At 37.4% G+C, this 17,534-nt stretch overlaps 1 protein-coding gene across 1 annotated transcript in view; it reads right to left on the minus strand.

The window, feature by feature from the left end:
- Window positions 1-17,534, minus strand: part of tpo (thyroid peroxidase) — a 106,243-nt gene that overhangs the window by 26,447 nt on the left and 62,262 nt on the right. Inside the window, exons 8-13 of the mRNA XM_062982627.1 lie at window positions 15,417-15,675; window positions 13,220-13,390; window positions 11,628-11,865; window positions 8,297-8,505; window positions 7,280-7,450; window positions 3,679-3,810 (exon numbers count right to left, since the gene is read on the minus strand). Coding sequence (XP_062838697.1) covers window positions 3,679-3,810; window positions 7,280-7,450; window positions 8,297-8,505; window positions 11,628-11,865; window positions 13,220-13,390; window positions 15,417-15,675 — 1,180 coding nt within the window. The remainder of the gene's footprint in view (window positions 1-3,678; window positions 3,811-7,279; window positions 7,451-8,296; window positions 8,506-11,627; window positions 11,866-13,219; window positions 13,391-15,416; window positions 15,676-17,534) is intronic.

Genomic DNA, 17,534 nt, shown 5'->3' on the forward strand with positions numbered 1-17,534 from the left:
TTGTACACAGAGCTGGGAAAGGCCCAAAGCTTCTGACCATATAACATATACACTCCATGAGAGGTGAATTCCCTCATGAAAAATCAGACATTAGGCTAGGTAAATGTCAAGGGGAAACCTTTACATTAAGTCTAGTCGTGTTTGACTTTGGGGGTTGGTGCTCATCTCCATTTCTAAGCCGAAGAGCCAGTATTGTCCGTAGACACCTCCAAGGTCATGTGGCCAGCATTATGGAATGGAGCTCCGTTACCTTCCCACCAGAGCAATACCCATTGATCTATTCACATTTGCATGTTTTTGAACTGCTAGCTTGGCAGAAGCTGGGGCTAGCAGCGGGAGCTCACCCCACTCCTTGGATTCGAACCACCGACCTCTAGGTCAGCAAGTTCAGCAGCTCAGGTTTAACCTGCTGTGCTACTAGGGGCTTGCTATTTTTCTATAAAGAGAATCTAGATTTTTTCCACTATTAATCATAACAAATTAGACATGGATAATTTTGCACTTAATAACAAAGATAACACATTTTTCAATTCTGTGTAGCTCTAAAATTGTGGCTTTTGGAGTAAGCTGCACTAAATAGGTGTTAACTGATTTAACCTAGTATGGCTGAGGCATTTAATTGAGCACAAAGGGATACATGACATATAAAGAAATATGAATGAGTCCCATGGAAGAATGTGTGGTCCAGCCAACCATTCAGAATTATTAGCAGTCTAGAACTTGCCTCTAATATTGAACTTTTATATTAATACACGTCATAGTCCTGGGACTAGGATATGTGTGCCATAATATTATAAAATTTTGTTACCACCAGTTTAAAATTTTCAATTTTCAAACTGAAAACTATTTTCAGAGATATGCCTTTAATCTTTAAACTTGTAATTGTTGTAATTATTTATTGTTTAAGTTGATTTTATTGTAAGTCCCCTGTAATCTTAGGATATACGGTGGAATATGTTAAATAGTTAAACAAACTAGTATCATATATATTCATTTATATGTATTTTATTTTCATGTATAAGTTGAGGTTAGGCTTTGAGGCCAAAATTATGGACTTTGATATGACCCATGGATAAGTCCAGGGCCATTCCATGGAAGAAAGGGGAAGCAAAGGCATCGTTTTAGGGACCTGCCATCGCCACCAATTCCCCACCCAGAAGTGGCACCCCAGCAGAGACAGTAGAGGGAGGAGGTCAATGCCTTTTTAAGGTTCTCCCAGGATAGATTAAGCACTTGTTTTGGCCATTCTACTCAAAGAAGGGGATGGCTCATTTTTTTTTAAAAAAAATAAGAGTTAACATACAGTACCTATACGGGCCTGTGAATAGGTCCATCTGGGTGTTGTAGAATATTTTTTATTGAATGTTTTTAGACTTATGCATTAGTACATACAGTAAGTTTATTCAATTACACTTCTGATTTTAATGTTAGCTTTGTGATAGCTATGGTGTTGTTTCAATATGTAGGCCAAAGGATTATGCAGATTATATTCTAGGTTTTCTCCCTTAAACTGAGTGGGAAATTAAATATTAAATTTGAATTTTATAATACTGTTTTCCATGTCAGACTATTTGTTGATGAAATTTAGTAGCTAATCCCCTTTGCAAGATTTCTACCCCTGTGGACTAATGACCCCCAACTGAAGTATGATTTGGTCCCATTTTATTTTCATTCCAGTAACATTTGGCAGCTATTCAATATATTATTCTTATATCTCTCATTTTTTTATTGCATTACCTTTGCATTCCAAAAAGCCAAATATCTGTTTTTCATACGTTTTGTGCTGATAGGTGCTAACAAAAATAATCTAAGAAAACATGATACTGTGAAGCTGTTAGTGAGTAAATAGAGCTAGCTTTAGATTGGTTTGGGTTCATATTTCCATTCACCTCAACCCATGACATTTTGATGATCCTAGGTTAGTTATCTCTCCAACAATTATGTGGGACTTTAGGTTTAGAATACATATGCAGTCATTAGCCATTTTAATTGGGTAAGTTTTGAATTTGAATTCATTCCTAATCCAGAACAAAATCAGGCCAATTCAGATGTACAGGCAGTCCTCAAGCTGTGAACAAGATAGATTCTGTAGGTTTGTTATTAAGTTGAATTTGTATGTAGGTCAAAAAAGGTACATTTTTAAGTGTACCTTAAAATATAAGCTTTGGATAACATAGATAGGGTTAACACCCCTCTGGTGTTTGTTTTGCTGTCCTTTGTTCAGAAAATTTCACCTCAGTTTCAGTCCCTGTGAGAATTGGATTGTGAAAAAATTGTCTTGTTGTGGAAACAAAGATTGGTGATAAAGATTCAGTTGATACATATTTTCCCCATGATAACTCTTTTAGGAGTAAATTTCCCTTCCTGGGGTAGATTTCTTTCACTTCCTTCTGTCTCACCCTCACTATGTATTGTGTGTAAATCAGATGTTTGTACATACTAGAGATGTGAACATGGAAACAACATTTCTCCAGGGTGAGTCAAACTGGAGTCTGCGTATTGCTAAATACTAAAAAAATCCTTAGAGATCTGTCTCGGTAACTGATGCATTCCCTACAAGCACTTATACTAAGAAAACATGATCAAGGAGAGGGGAAGAAGGAAATTCTGGAGCGTATTTTAGCAATTTTTGTTTTTCATCACAGAGACTTGTTCTGCCATAATTTTCCAATCTTGATACTTTATGGGAGAGATGTGAAATAATATATAGTTTAATCCATTTTTCTGAATCTCTTTCTGAAGACTAGGAATGTCAAAAACCTTTTAATGGAGTCTGTAGAAACCCGAGAGTCTATAGCCCCAGATGCTTGCTTGGAAAATGCAGCTGAATGTTCAAGTCCTTCTGCCTCTGGCATTCTAGTCTCCACATCCATCACCCACACTGTCCTATGGCACTTTCTGTAGGTTTGCTGTCGACTGAGCAGAAAACAAAAAATATCTAAGCTATTTCATTTATTACAACTCCCTAGCCTTTGCACTTATCCTTCTGACATTTTGCCGGTTTCTGGCCTAAGGACAGCCTTATTAAATATCCAATTGTCCTGGAAACTGGACAAAGTTAGGAAGCAAATCATTCCCTTCCTTCAGATTGTACTTCTGTCTCTATCTTTCTACCCATTCCCACAGTTTCCTAAGTAGGGCCACCTCTCTTTGGTCATTTTCACAACAATTTCTTACAAAGAGGAAAAGGGGCTCTGTATGACTCTGAAATGACAAAAGCTGCCTTTTTTTTTTGCAAAATTCCTTGCAACTATTCTTTTGAAATGTGTCAGATATGAGCCCCACTTGCAAATTTCATACAGTTTTGCCAAAAAAAGACTAAATTGTCAGTTTCCCCTTAATACTTCAACCACCACCACAATTTGCTTTAAAGGCAGGCAGCACTACAGCCTTGACACCTACTCATATAATATATGGCAAGCATTCTATGTTCTAAAGAGACTACTGTGACAATACTGAAACATAAAACATATCCATGAATACAGCATGTGCGAATCACAGATCCAACTCTAATATTCCCTTTAGTTATTCAGAATGTGTGGCCAGAATGTGTTATTGGACTGCAGCTCCTATCAACACTAGCCAGCAAAGCCAATGGTAAGGAATGTAGGGAGTTGCCATTCAACCCCATCCCACTGGTTTTACACTTTTGCCCATTAAGCAGTGTGGTCATCTTACCTTTACAGCTTTTCCCATCTTCTGCTAGTTCGTAGGGATCTGTACAAAGACACTGGAAAGTTCCCTTAAGGTTTACACATTTTGCAGAGGAATGGCATGGTGGATTGTCTTTGTTTTCACATTCATTGATGTCTGGAGACAAACACAAAGGAAATACAATTATAAAATAAGAGTGGAGTCTAAGAACCAGATCCAGGAGCACAAAAGCTTAGTACTGAACTCTGCATCCTCCATTGGCTTCTCTTTGTTACAATGATATCTCATTTTCTCTTTCTTACATATCCTACAATCATCCTGCTTTTACTTTACACTTACAAAGTCCTCTGGGGACTTTCATTGCATGCTTTGCCTCTCCTCCAAGTAGAAGTGATCAGAGGTCCTTTGAAAGAAACTGTTCCTGAATCTAAGAAAAGACATGGACTCAAGCCATGTTGATATTTTTCCTGTATGATCTTAGAGGGTGTGAGAGCTTCAAAGTCTAAAAATACCACAAACACATGTGAGACGTAGTGCTGGGGGTGCAGGTTTATTAAAGGGTTGCACAGGTGGCCATATTGTCTATCCTAGTGTAAAACAAATAGAGATGATCTCACATGTCTTCAATTGAATTTGATTGTTCTGTTCATCTCTTCTGCTCTGTGTTGCAATGGGAATGTATTGCATAAACACACATGAAGCCAATAAAAGGTTTGATACTGTAAAAAACCTGACAAACAGCTACATAATCAGTATGTGGTAGCATTTTTCTGGTCTCAGTAAGAACATGTCCCATTATAGTTCTTTGTTTCCATAGAGCAGACAAATTGCAGCTTATCTGCATTCTTTAACATAGTAACAGAATTGGTGAGAATGATTCATGCAATTTATTCATTCATCTTGTTTCCAGAGAATTAATCTGCTTGGAAGGGGTGGGATGTTATTAACATTCATTTAACAGCTTTATTCCGTTATGAGGCACTTAGGTGGATCACATTCTGGAGGCTACATAGGATGTGACTAAAAGAGAAGGCTGCAAGGCCCATTTCAATCATACCATTATTTCAATCATTTTCTCTTCCAAGAAATGTTGATAAACAGGGTTCATCACTGGTAGCTCATGCATGCAAATGAAACCATCACTTCTTAAAACATCTTGAGTATGGGCTTATTAAATTTCTTTTCTTGGTATTTTCATCAGGGTTGAATATGCATGTACATGCAGAAGCTGGGGGATGCTGTGTACCATCACTTGTAAAAGTGCAATGTAAGAGGAGTGTGAAGTGATGTAGTGCATTGGAATGAACTCATAAAATTTTCACTTTCATTTGGAACCTGGATCCAATAAATGTTGTACTGATGATATGAGAATATGAAGAATGAAGATAGATAGACATGTGCTTCTCTTTCTGGTTTCCACCTTAAAGTGATCAGACCAAAAAAAAAGCAAACATTCTACCCTAGACAATATGTGTCAAAGCTTGAAATTAGTTCATTAAAAATAATTTTCTATTTGTACTTGGTTAATTTTTAAAACAATGATTAAAAAGTTGTTTCTTTAATCATTAGTGATTATATTTATGGGTTAAAGAAGGATTAATGGTTCACATTACTTCATTACTTTCGGGAGTAATGAGGGGTTTGGCATTTTTAGTGATTTTAATTGGTTTTCTGAACTTTAAGCTAATAACAATGTAATAAATTAATTTTCACTAAAACTATTAACATGAACACATTAATTTCTGATTTAACACTAGCATGTCACTGTTAACATCAATGCTCTTTTACTCTTGCATGTTTCCAATGACTTGAGCTGGTGATCTCAATTCAGGCTACATGAGCACCGTGGGTGAACCTACTTAGAAACTATGCCTCCTTCCTTATCAAAGGCAAATGAAGGATCACTAAGACAGCAAGTCAATTGACACAGCTAATTATTTTGCCACCAATAAGCAGTGATGTAACAACAATTGGCATATAATATCCAATGACTCTGCCACTGCCTTGATACTTTATCTCCAACCTATCCTTTCTGTGATTCACGTCATAGAGAGACATGGTGTGGCAAATAACACAAGGCTTGTTGAGGCACACTCTCTGTTTAGGAACTTTATCCAACACCACTCACTACTCAAATATTACTCCTACTAGCTTTGACCTAATAATATTTTCAGATGCCATTGTGGCTGATTTTCTCCCTGTTTAATGCATGTTAGGGATGGATGTGGGACTTTGGGTGCAACTTTGGGTAGATTAGAAGATTCTGGCCAGTTGGGGGGAGGGGAAAAATCAACCCCTCGCCCAAATTTCAATTTATGTTTTATGGTGTGTGTGGATTTCAAGCGTTTTTTTTTTTTTTGGAGCCTAAGGGCTGTTTTGCCCACCTCTCATCTGGTTGCTCAGCTTAGAACCATCTTCACAGATTGGTCAAAGTGACATTCCTTGGAGAACAAGCAGATGAAAGCTTGGCTAAGCATCCTATTCTTTCCCAGCTATTGGTAATTTGAAGATTCAGAGAAAAAAAGGGTTCCAGTTAATGCACCATATGAAAACTTGGCATAACTTTGCATCTAAGCTGGTTTTATTTCAGTTGCATTCATTGAACGTTCTCTTACATCTCATGGATAAATGGCGCAGAGTAATGGTTGATGATTATGATCATTTTTTTAAAAGAATTAAATCTGACAAATGAGACTACTATGAAATCACAAAGGATGAAGAAATTCAAGCCACAGAGACTATAATTTTATGTGAGATCTCAAAGCTATTCCAGAAATTTAGTGATGCTCATAGACATTTCAAGGCTATCTACAATTTGCTTTACCTTTGGCCTCAATTAGTTTAATTCTTAGGATGAATGAATCCTGATACTCTATAACCAAGAAATGTAAGGATAAGTAACTAGAAAAGAACATTTTGTATGTCAGCATTCACAGTGAAGGACCTCATGCATTTTTGTGATAGAGAAAAATATACAGATAGAGTGGGTCCTCAGTATCTGCTGGGGTCTGGTTCCAGGCCCATACAAATAATAAAAATCAATGGATGTTCCAGTCCCATTATATACAGTGTTGTAGTGAAATAGCATCCCTTGAACAAGATAAATGAGTGCCGGAGAGAGTCTGAGGCTTTGCGAAATGACTGGAGGTTGCATAACAACATAGTGTTTTTTGTAAGTAAAAATCAAAGTTTATTTCGCAATTTTTTCAAATTTCTTCAAGCTATGGTTAGATGAACCCATCGGTACAGAACTTTTGGATAACAATGGCCAACTGTGAATTCAGCCCTCTAATAGGCACGATGTGGAAATATTCCAATATACAATGGAACACTGGCCCTCTCATATGGCAAATTCCAGGCAGTGGTCAACTAAGTGGTGGTAAAGCTCTTTGCTGCTTTGTGTGGCTCTGGAATTGGCTATATTGCACCAAACTGTGGATAGTTGCTTATCTCTGATATTCTATGTGGAGTCCAAATATAGTTTTTAAAGAGAAAATGGATGAGGGAGGAAGAGAGAGACAGAGACAGAGACACACAAAACCCAGATGGATAGCGCCCATCGTCTTATAAGGCTTTGTTGGTATTCTTGCTAAAAATTAATGAGACAAGTGAAAAATAGAAGCACCTTGGCAGATGGGTGGTTTTGAATTCCATGTTTCATTGGTACAAGATAATTGTTCTTCTCCTAGTAGCTTGTATCCTTGGTGGCATGAATAGGTAACCATAGATTTTTCTGCTTTGGAGCAATAAACATAGTCACCATGTTCTATGCCTTTGGGAAAACCACAAGCCAGTTCTAGAAATAAGCAAAATGACATAAAGAAAATGGGTTAATGCCCTTGGATAGCCTACATATACAATTTTAGGGAACTAAAAACTTGTTTAATTAATGCTTAAAACATGGTTGGAAAATCATGCAGACCTATGTCCAGACTCAAGTAAAACCTTATGTTCACTGAAGCAAGCTACATGTTTCCCATTGAATTCACTGGACTTTCTTTGGAGTAAACCATTGCATTCCCATTCACTTTTCAGGCTTTGATGTTCTGATATTGGATATTTAATCTAAAAGGCTTTTTCTGGCCTGCTATAGGTTTTGGGGCACTTGCTCACCTATAGGTTTTTTTTTAGAATGCATCAAAAAGAAATCCCAAATTGGATCAGAGCAGCTGGGCTAACATAAATATCTCTATTTTTGGAAATATATGCAGATATATTTGCATTTTATTACCGTAAAAATGACATTATCATACCAGAACAATACATTAGAGATTATTCGAATTTTATGGCAAATCAAAGATATCCATGTTTCATGAGACAAAATGGAATTTGGTTCGGTAGCTGAGGACACCTCAGACACTTAACATGAGCATTTATGGGAAAGGCTAGCTTTTGGAAATGTTCCTTCTTTTTCTTTCTAGTTCCTTTCATATGGTGCTGGGAACAAATATTGCTTGTGCCTGATATTGTGTCACCAAGAATTCAAGATCATTTCCCTCTGAAGCTTTCAGCATGTTCCTCATTTCCAGTATTGATCATGGAAGGGAAGCCATGGAGATTATAACCCTGTTCTTATTTACCTGAAAGTAATCTTCACTGAGCTCAGTGGGGCTTTCCTCTGAGTGAATATGTCTTGAATTACCTGGTTGTGGGGTTTCCTGCCAAGCTTCTAAATTAATGCTGGGTATATTTTCACAAGGCTCAAAATCTTTAGGATATTTTCCAAGCTTGAAGGCATCATGGGGTATTTCAGTAATGCCTGTGTTATCACAGATTAGTCTGGATAAAGAATATTTTCTGAGTTCACATCTTTGGGCTTCAGTAAAGACATCATCATTTTCCCACCAAAATCTGTACAAGAAGCAAAGCAGAACTAATTGATTCATTGATCGAATAAATTACAAACTAGCTATTGCAGTCTAATAGACAATTTGATGTTCTGGAGGTCCTTAAGTTCTCTGAGTTGCTTTTTGGCCAGAAAGTTGAAAGTTATCAAACAAGACTGTGCCAAGAAATAACTTCTCAGATATGGGCAATTTCTCATTATATATGGACATAAAATGGAGAATTAACCGTATGGCTTGCTTTGAGGATAATGTATTGTTGTACTTACATTTCACCCAAATTAGGCTTGGCTCAGTACATTTTTTATGCCTTATGTGGCATTCCTTTACATCAAGATGCAACATACAATAACAGCAACAGCAACAACAATGACAACAATAATAACCTGCTTTCCCCTAGTTTAGTACTCATTAGCTTAGCCATTAAGTAGAAAGATAATTAAAAATATGTCAAAATGAAAAGTTAAAAATATCATTAGACTATCTATAAAATTAACCATGCAACACAACAAGTAAACAAAACATAGACAGGAGGTTCAGCACAATTCTGCAAGGCCCAGTTTCCTGGAACCTTGCGCCATATTATTTGGACATATAACATATAACAACAGTTTCAATAACCAATTCCTGCTCTTTTATGGTACAGTGATACCTTGAATTAAGAGTTTAATTCATTCTGTGACTGAGCTCTTAACTTAAATTGCTCTCATCTCAAAGCAAATCTATCATTGAAATCCATTGAAATACTATTAATCAGGTCTGTCCACTACCTCTTTTTGGTTATGTGTATTTAAATAAAAAATGTACTTTATAAATAACAAAGACTGAATAAATGCACATTCACATGGGACAATAAAAAGAAAGATCAACTTTAAAATGGTAGAAGCACAAAGTTGAAGCAAGGAAGCACAAAGCATAAAGTGAAGAGGCAGAAGCATCATTTTCTTCATACTGTACTCATTCCAGCCACTCTCCCTCTCTTGCTCTCTCTCTTCATGAAGCCAAACATACCAGGAATAAAAACACACAAAATCAACTAACCCAAAGTTCCTCCAAGCGGAAAGAGCAAAGCACACAATAGTCTCCCAAAGCGGGTAAGAGCATGAGGTATGAGGCATGGAGGCTGCTCCCTTGAAGCCCTAAAGTCCTGTACTCTTGCATTAGTGCCCCTTCTGGCTCTAACTCTTAATTCAAAATGCTGCTTGTATGTCAAAGCAATACATGGGCTGAGTGATGGCTCTTAACTCAAAGTGCTCTTAAGTTGGGATGCTCTTAAGTAGAGGTTCTACTGTACTTAAAATCTGCCTAAGAAACCTGCCCCATTCTGTCTAATGGTAAAGCCAGTCTTTCCAAACCCAATGATTACAAAACTAATGTACTGCCATTGCACCTCAAAATGCCTTGCTGTATTGGTGCAAATATGATTTAATTATGAGAAATTTGATTGTACATCAAATCTTTGAAAATATGATTTCAGCCTGGAACTCCTATGAATGGGGTCATTGCTTGTGCATGCCGTTAGACCAGCTGAATCAACCAAACAAGCCAAAGGCAAGCATCCATAATGAATCCGTGCACAAGGCTAGTCATTGCTTTTCAACTGTTTAACTATCTAGGATGGATTTTAATGATGATGCAGACTACATCTGTTAGTAGGATTCTGAATCAACTAGAAAAAGAGCAGTGCATTCAATTTTTGTGCCTTTGAGCCAATTATCTGAATTCTCCTCTTAGAGGACAGAATGTTCATTAACACGCTTTCAGAAACATGGAAGGTAGCATTTGACAATCTCTAGGTATTTCGCTGGCATTAACTGTGTAGCTTACATACGTATGCCAAAGTGCCAAGTTGTTCTCTCTACTTCCATTCTCTCACACTCTTTCACATTGTTGAAAATGCACTGTTCATCCATTTACTTCCCTACAACTTCCACTTGACCTTCCCCACTTAGCCAAAGAAGGAGGCTTGGTTTAGCTATTAGGCAGATTGAGGCAACAATGACATTAATTAGGCCACAGATGCTGGCAGATAGCAGTGGCAAATCCAAAGTTTTTCCACATTTTTTTTAGCCTGTTCTCTCTTTTGGTGGATTGAGCTGTGTATGCCACTCATTCTGTCCTGAATTTACTGAACTAGCCTGCTGTTTTCAGGTTTTAATAGAGGAATATGTTCAATTGCCTGCATTCAACTGCTTGTTCAGCAATCTTCTGTACATATGATTTTGTACTTTGTCTCAAGCAGAGCTGTATCTTGGACTGGCCCTACAAGAAAGACAAAGTGGACAGGCAGTGAAAAATGGAAACCTGTGAGGAATAATTGCTATATTGCTGCACAGATCCTTATGTTATTTTGTCACATTTTTTTCATTAAAAATCTATTTAGGAGTCTTAGGATATGATGATATAGAAGCCACACAATACCATTACACTCTGTCTCATGGTTCAGAATGAAATAATGTTGTTGCTGTATTTATTTTTTTCTCCCTTTCTCCAATAATGAGACTCAAGGAAGCTGACCCATTCAAATTAAAATCTGTCCATAAACTTTTATAAAAGTGCACACACACACACACACACACACACACACACACACATATATATATATACTGTATAAAGTTATTAGTCTATAAAGTTAAAACATTAGGATTCAAAATTTATTAAATCACTAAATATAAAATAGGAATTGTTCTGCTCAGTATTAAAAGTCCAACCCCAGTCCATTTGTAAAAGTTTGATAGCACAAAAGTGTATGCCCTGCTTCTTTGGGAGAGGGTTCCAAAGTCTGGGAGCAGCTCCCCAAAAGGCCATTTCCCTTGTTCTCTCCCCCCCCCCCCCCGACATATCATTTCCACATGCCAGGAGGATGGTAGGGAGAGGCCTGTGCTGCTGGCAGGCCTCTCCAGTAAATTTGGGGACCTAAATGGGTGGCTTCCGGATAGCATGCAGCCATGGGGTTGTGGGAAGGGGCAGGGACTAGAACCCACACTGAAGCAGGTTACCTTAACTTGTTTCAGTGTGGGTTTTGGTGCTGTCTGGAAGCGCTTTAACTTAGCTCCTCCAGTATCAAAATTTTGAGTTTGGGAGGGAAGGATCTAAATAAGTATTATAAAACACAATAAGTAAACTTACCGATCACCATCTCTCAGTGCTTTCATTTGCTTTCCAATTATACATGCAAATAATGGACCTGTTCTGGCATCTAGAAGGAAGTTTTCCACTATACCCCCAAGCCAGACATCAATGTTATCAGGGCTGCCGTACAGTTCCAGGATATTTTGGACAACCTTTTTGTTTTGTATTGCTTCTGTCAGTTCACTTTCTGTCTTTAGTATTGGCAAATCACAAAAGGTTCGCCAGTCATTGAAACCTAGAAAAAAAGCAATCATTGTAGTATTAAAACAGCTTTCTGTAATAACTTGTTTTTTTGTTTTTTTTACTCTGCCAACACATCTTAACATCTAAAGACCTGAACCCAAGCCTAGATGAACTTTGATCTGGTGACCCATTGCCCTAATCTCAAATGTTTGATGGGCACTTGGCCATATCATCCAATCACTCAGATTCATCTTTTGCTTTGAAGAATGTACACAGCAATTGATTCACAATGTTGGTCATAGTATGACATTGAGACATGTACAGTCATAAATGATCTCCCTCAGATTTCAGCCACTTTATCAGGCAAAGTTCTTCTCATAAACAATAAATGGGTATTTCCAATGTATCTCTCTGTGTGTGGGATGCTGGGGAAGTCCCTCTCCCAAAAACCAATATAACATTTTGGGACAAAAATTATCCCATGCCAGAGATTCTAGCAGAAGTGACAGTGGCTAGGTTATCAAGAGCCACAGGATAAACTTAATTAAGATGAAATTTCTATTATGTCAATAATATAAAGAGCCTGAGAAAATTACTTTCTAGGGCTATAACTCCTATAGTCTCAAGCAAGGATAGCCATTTGCCAAAATGTGTCCAGTAACTGAAATTTATATAACTAATTTGTGAAAGCATTAAAAACTGATTAAAATGTATAGGAAAGGGTAAGCAACTGAAATAGGAGTGGGTCCATGTGTGCAATAGTTATCTCTGTTGCTTCCACATCAGGCTACATCTCTGAATTTTCAGATGAAAATCAACCAAAAATGCAATCACAAACTGACCAGAAATCACTCTCAGTCAGATTTCATATATCAAATGGCAATTTGGGGACAGTTTGGCTATACAATACTACATTTAAGGTACAATGTAAAAGCAAATCCACAACTGAATATACTCTAGTTGCTTACCCTTGAAGAATGACTTTTAAAATTACGTAATGGTAAATCTTGCATGACATCAGAGAAAAAATATACAACATTTTTCATCATAATGCATTGTCTTAGTCTATGGCAGGGGTTCTCAAACTTTTTCAGTCACAAAGCCCTTTTAAAAACAATTTTTTTTCATGGAGCCTGAACAAATGTTTATAAATTGTATTATATCATATTTTATATATAATGCATATATATCAGGCATGGGCAAACTTTTGGACACAGCTCCAAACTTTAATTTCCCTGCATTTTTCAAGCGGAGGAGGAAGAGGAAAGAGGAGGTGGTGGGAAGCAGCATGATGTCATGGAACTGCTCTTTATCACTCATGGAGCCCCAAGGGCTCTGCAGAGCACAGTTTGAGAACCCCTGGTCTATAGCATAGGGTTTTTTTTTTTCTAAAAAAGGCTATTGACCTGGCAGCCCATGATCACGTCCCCGTTGTAAATCTAATGAAGCCAAATCCAATGAACCATTATTGGACAACACAAAGAGCTTCTTTGTTAATTCCTCATTCACCAGTTGATTTTGCAATGGCAGTTTTGCAGCAGTTGCCAGAGTTCCTCTTAGAAGGGGATCCAAACCACCTTAGAACACAATGATAAGGTTAGTGCTAGCTTTGGCAGGGCCAATAATTTTTCATCAATACAGTCCAAACTTATACCTAATATATATTTAAAACTTTGCATTGACTTTTCTTCTCAGGTAAGTCAGTACAGCATTGCAGTTTAAAACATTATTTATAACAGAGTTGGGAATCATGTGAGCTTGAAGATATCATCAGACCCCAACTCCTAGCAGCACTACAGCACATCCACACAATGTAGAAGAAGCACGACCTCTCATGTTTTTACCTGAGGTGTCCAAACCATGCCTCAGGTTAAAGCAAATTAATTTGAGATAAATCAGGAAAACCCTGTTTTGCCTTGAATTAATTTGACACCTGGAAATGTCCAGGTCTTTCAGAAGACCCGGGTCTTTCCAGGTGTGGGGCTTGTGAGGATTGGGTCCAGAGATCTTGTTGCGTGACTTCCTGGCCCAATCCACACAGCTGTCTCGGGATTTCTGGGCTCCTGGAGTCCGGAAAACCCAAGAGATCCCCCCTCCCAACTCCCCCAAAAGGGCAAAAAAGTAAAAACTACTTACTCAGCCTCCATTAAAGTGCTGCTGGCCCTCTCCTGGCACATAGAAATGAAGTGCCAAGTGAAGGGGAGTGGAGGAAAATTGCTCCTTACCCCACTTCTCTTGGCGTGTTATTTCTACATACCAGGAAAGGGCCGGCAGCACTTTAATAGTGGCCAGGTAAGTAATTTTTACTTTTTTTTTGGGGGGGGGTTGTGTCTAGACACCCCCCCCCAAAGTGTGGGCTTGGGGGGAGGCATGTGGACTTTACCCACATCCAATCGGGTTTCTTAAACCTGATTGGGCATGGGTTAAAGGGCTTTGTGGAACTGGCCTAAGTCAGCATAGCCAATGATGAGGAATGCTAATACTTTCACTTCAACAATATCTGGAGGGATATATGATTTATAGCATGTTTGTAAAACCACATTTTTTGTATCTTCTTGGCAATTGAGAATTTAAATTGCTTGTTGATGTCAAACTTTTCATTATGTATGCTTGCTTTTTCCATCCCTGCCAATTACAACTCATTTTGTAAGACGGCTTATTAGGTAAACTAAGGACTTTGTCACACAATGCAGGCAAACCAGCATGGCACCTGATGACATGATACTGTGTGCATCTTACTGCTTGATTCCCCCATCCCTAGCTATTGACCAGTAAAACTCTCAAACATACTCCCAATCCTCAACATTCCCACCACCTACCATAGTGTGATGGTTCCCTTCTTCTTCTGTGCCAGGATTCCAGTAGCAAACTGACATCAGGTGTTGGGATAATTCTACTATTTATTTATTTATTTATTTATTTATTTTAAACATATATATTCCACCCTCCTAACCACGAAGGGGACTCAGGGTGGAGCACAACATATATATAGCAAACACTCCATGTTGGGACATGCAATAATTACAAATATACACAAACATTAAAATCAGTTACATCTGCTTTAAAAGCAGCTATTTAAACCAGCTAAAATCAGCTATTTACTTTACCCTGTACACCATCCCTCTCATTATTTCCGAGCTCATTGTTTACTTTTTATTTTGCATACATATTTTCCTCTTTTTTTGTTTTAAATGCTGAAATTGCACAATTGTACTAAAATAAAAGTAATAACTAAAAGTATAAGGCATTACAATAGTGCAGTAAGGCCCAGTTGTGAAGATGTGTGGAAGTATGACTGGAAGATCATGGAATGGCATATTAGCATAACGGCACTACTGAAGCCAAATGCAATTTTGAAGGTACTCAGCGCAGTACATATTCACTCTCTATGTTAGCTTGACTGTAGCAGAATAATATGTTGGTGTGATAAAACCCTAAGAGCATGGATAATTTTTATTTGTTTCTTACGTTACTTTTAAAAAAAATGGGACACAGCAGTCAGAACAACAATAGAATTAAAAAATATGCCTTACTTTTGCAAAACTTCATCTACTAACAGCTTTATAATAATTTATGAAAATGTAATCGTATTAAAGAGAGTACCTTCATTAATGAGCCTCCAGGGTGCGAAAAAAACTTCATGCAGATTAAGATTAGGCAGACTTGGGTCATGCTGGTAATGTGCATTGAGCCGTTTTATTGTTGGATGAATTGCAGCATGAGCAAAGCGAAAAGCTGCTGTAGAAAATATATTGGAAACTGTAGGATCAATTTTGGGATCATAGCCTTTATAAGGACCAATGTATTGGTTGAAAGCCTCTGGGCCAATGATTTTGGGGACATATTCTCTCATGGTAATAATCTGGAAAAAGAAATAAGGAAAACTGAAACACTTCACAATATTTTCATTGAAATCTTGAATTTGTTTTGAAGTAGTCACTGAATGAGAACAAATTTCGGAACCCCTTTAGATTTCTTTGTTTTATATTTATTTAAATACTAAAAAAGCTTACTTTCTGAATAAAACCCTGGACTTAAATATGATACATCCATTAACAATGGCAACTAAATTATATCCTGCTCTCAAAACAAAATAGACATGTTTATCATCAATGTCATTCAATCCTGGTTCTTGCTGAAGGCCATGCATTTCATGTAAAGGTCTCAGGCCCTTTCTACACAGTCCTTATATCCCAGAATCTGATTCCAGATAATCTGATTATCCTATATTATATGACAGTGGAGACTCATATAATCCAGTTCAAATCTGATAACCTGGAATTAGATTGTGGGATGTAAAGACTGTGTAGAAGGAGCCTAATGCCCCTTTTGCACTGCTGTGTAAACTCCAGATTATTTGCTTTGAACTGTATTATATTACAGTATAGATTCATATAATCCAATTCGAAGCAGATAATGTGGACTATCTGCTTTAATACTCTGGATTATATGGCAGTGTAAAAGCGGCCTCAGTGAAATCTCATAGAGGAGGCATGTATGGAATGCTATTTTCCAACAGTCAGCATGTTGTACATTAGGTTATATCAGTGGTTCTCAACCTGTGAGTTCTCAGATGTTTTGGCCTTCAACTCCCAGAAATCCTAACAGCTGGTAAACTGGCTGGGATTACTGGGAGTTGTAGGCCAAAACACCTGGGGACTCACAGGTTGCGAACCACTGGCATATATGCACACCTGGAAGCCAGAAATACGGGATATAAACAAACACAGAAATAGTATCTATATGCTAATATGATTGGACTTCATCAGCGTGAGCTAGTGTCACAATGAGAAGTATTTTCTTCTATGACATCATTTGAGTTGAATCCTCACAGGCAGGGGTCCCCAAACTTTTTAAGCAGAGGGCCGGTCCACAATCCTTCAGACTGTTGAGGGGCCAAATTATCATTTGAAAAAAAAATACAAACAAATTCCTATGCATACTGCACATGTCTTATTTGTAGTGCAACAACAACAACAATAGAATTCAATATTTAAAAATGAAAAGAATTTTAACCAACATAAACCTATTAGGATTTCAATGGAAAGTGTGGGCCTGCTACTGGCCAATGAGATAGTCAAGTTAATTAGGATTGTTGTTGTTGTTGTTGTGTGCCTTCAAGTCATCAGACTTTGGCCGAGCCTAAGTCTAAAATTAATTATTTATTTACTACATTTATATCCCACCCTTCTCACCCCGAAGGGGACTCAGAGCAGCTGTATGTAAATACAATATATTATATTATTAGCATAACACAATATTAGCATTATATATTACTATATTGAACTATACCACTATACTATTATATAATATGTAATATATAACATATAATTAATATTATTATATGGTATTACTATTAGTATTATATTGTATAACATAAGATTATTCTCAATATTATATGTATATACAATATATTATATTATTAAAACTGATACAAAAATATTATATTATAAAACTGAGGGCGGGGGCCAGGTAAATGACCTTGGAGGGCCGCATCCGGCCCCTGGGCCTTAGTTTGGGGACCCCTGCTCACAGGCATTCACATTATAGAGAAGCTTAGTTCCTGAACATGGAGAAGTCATGTATGAAAGTAATTAAAGAAATGTGTGTTGAACACATTTAGTAACAAAGCAAGAAACTAACCACTTAGGTGGAATTGTAATCTAACCACAGTACAACTCCCATATCTGCAGAATTTGTGTCTATGGTTTCATGTATCCA

The sequence above is a fragment of the Anolis carolinensis genome, chromosome 1 (assembly GCF_035594765.1).
Source record: "Anolis carolinensis isolate JA03-04 chromosome 1, rAnoCar3.1.pri, whole genome shotgun sequence".
Classification (NCBI taxonomy): Eukaryota; Metazoa; Chordata; class Lepidosauria; order Squamata; family Dactyloidae; genus Anolis; species Anolis carolinensis.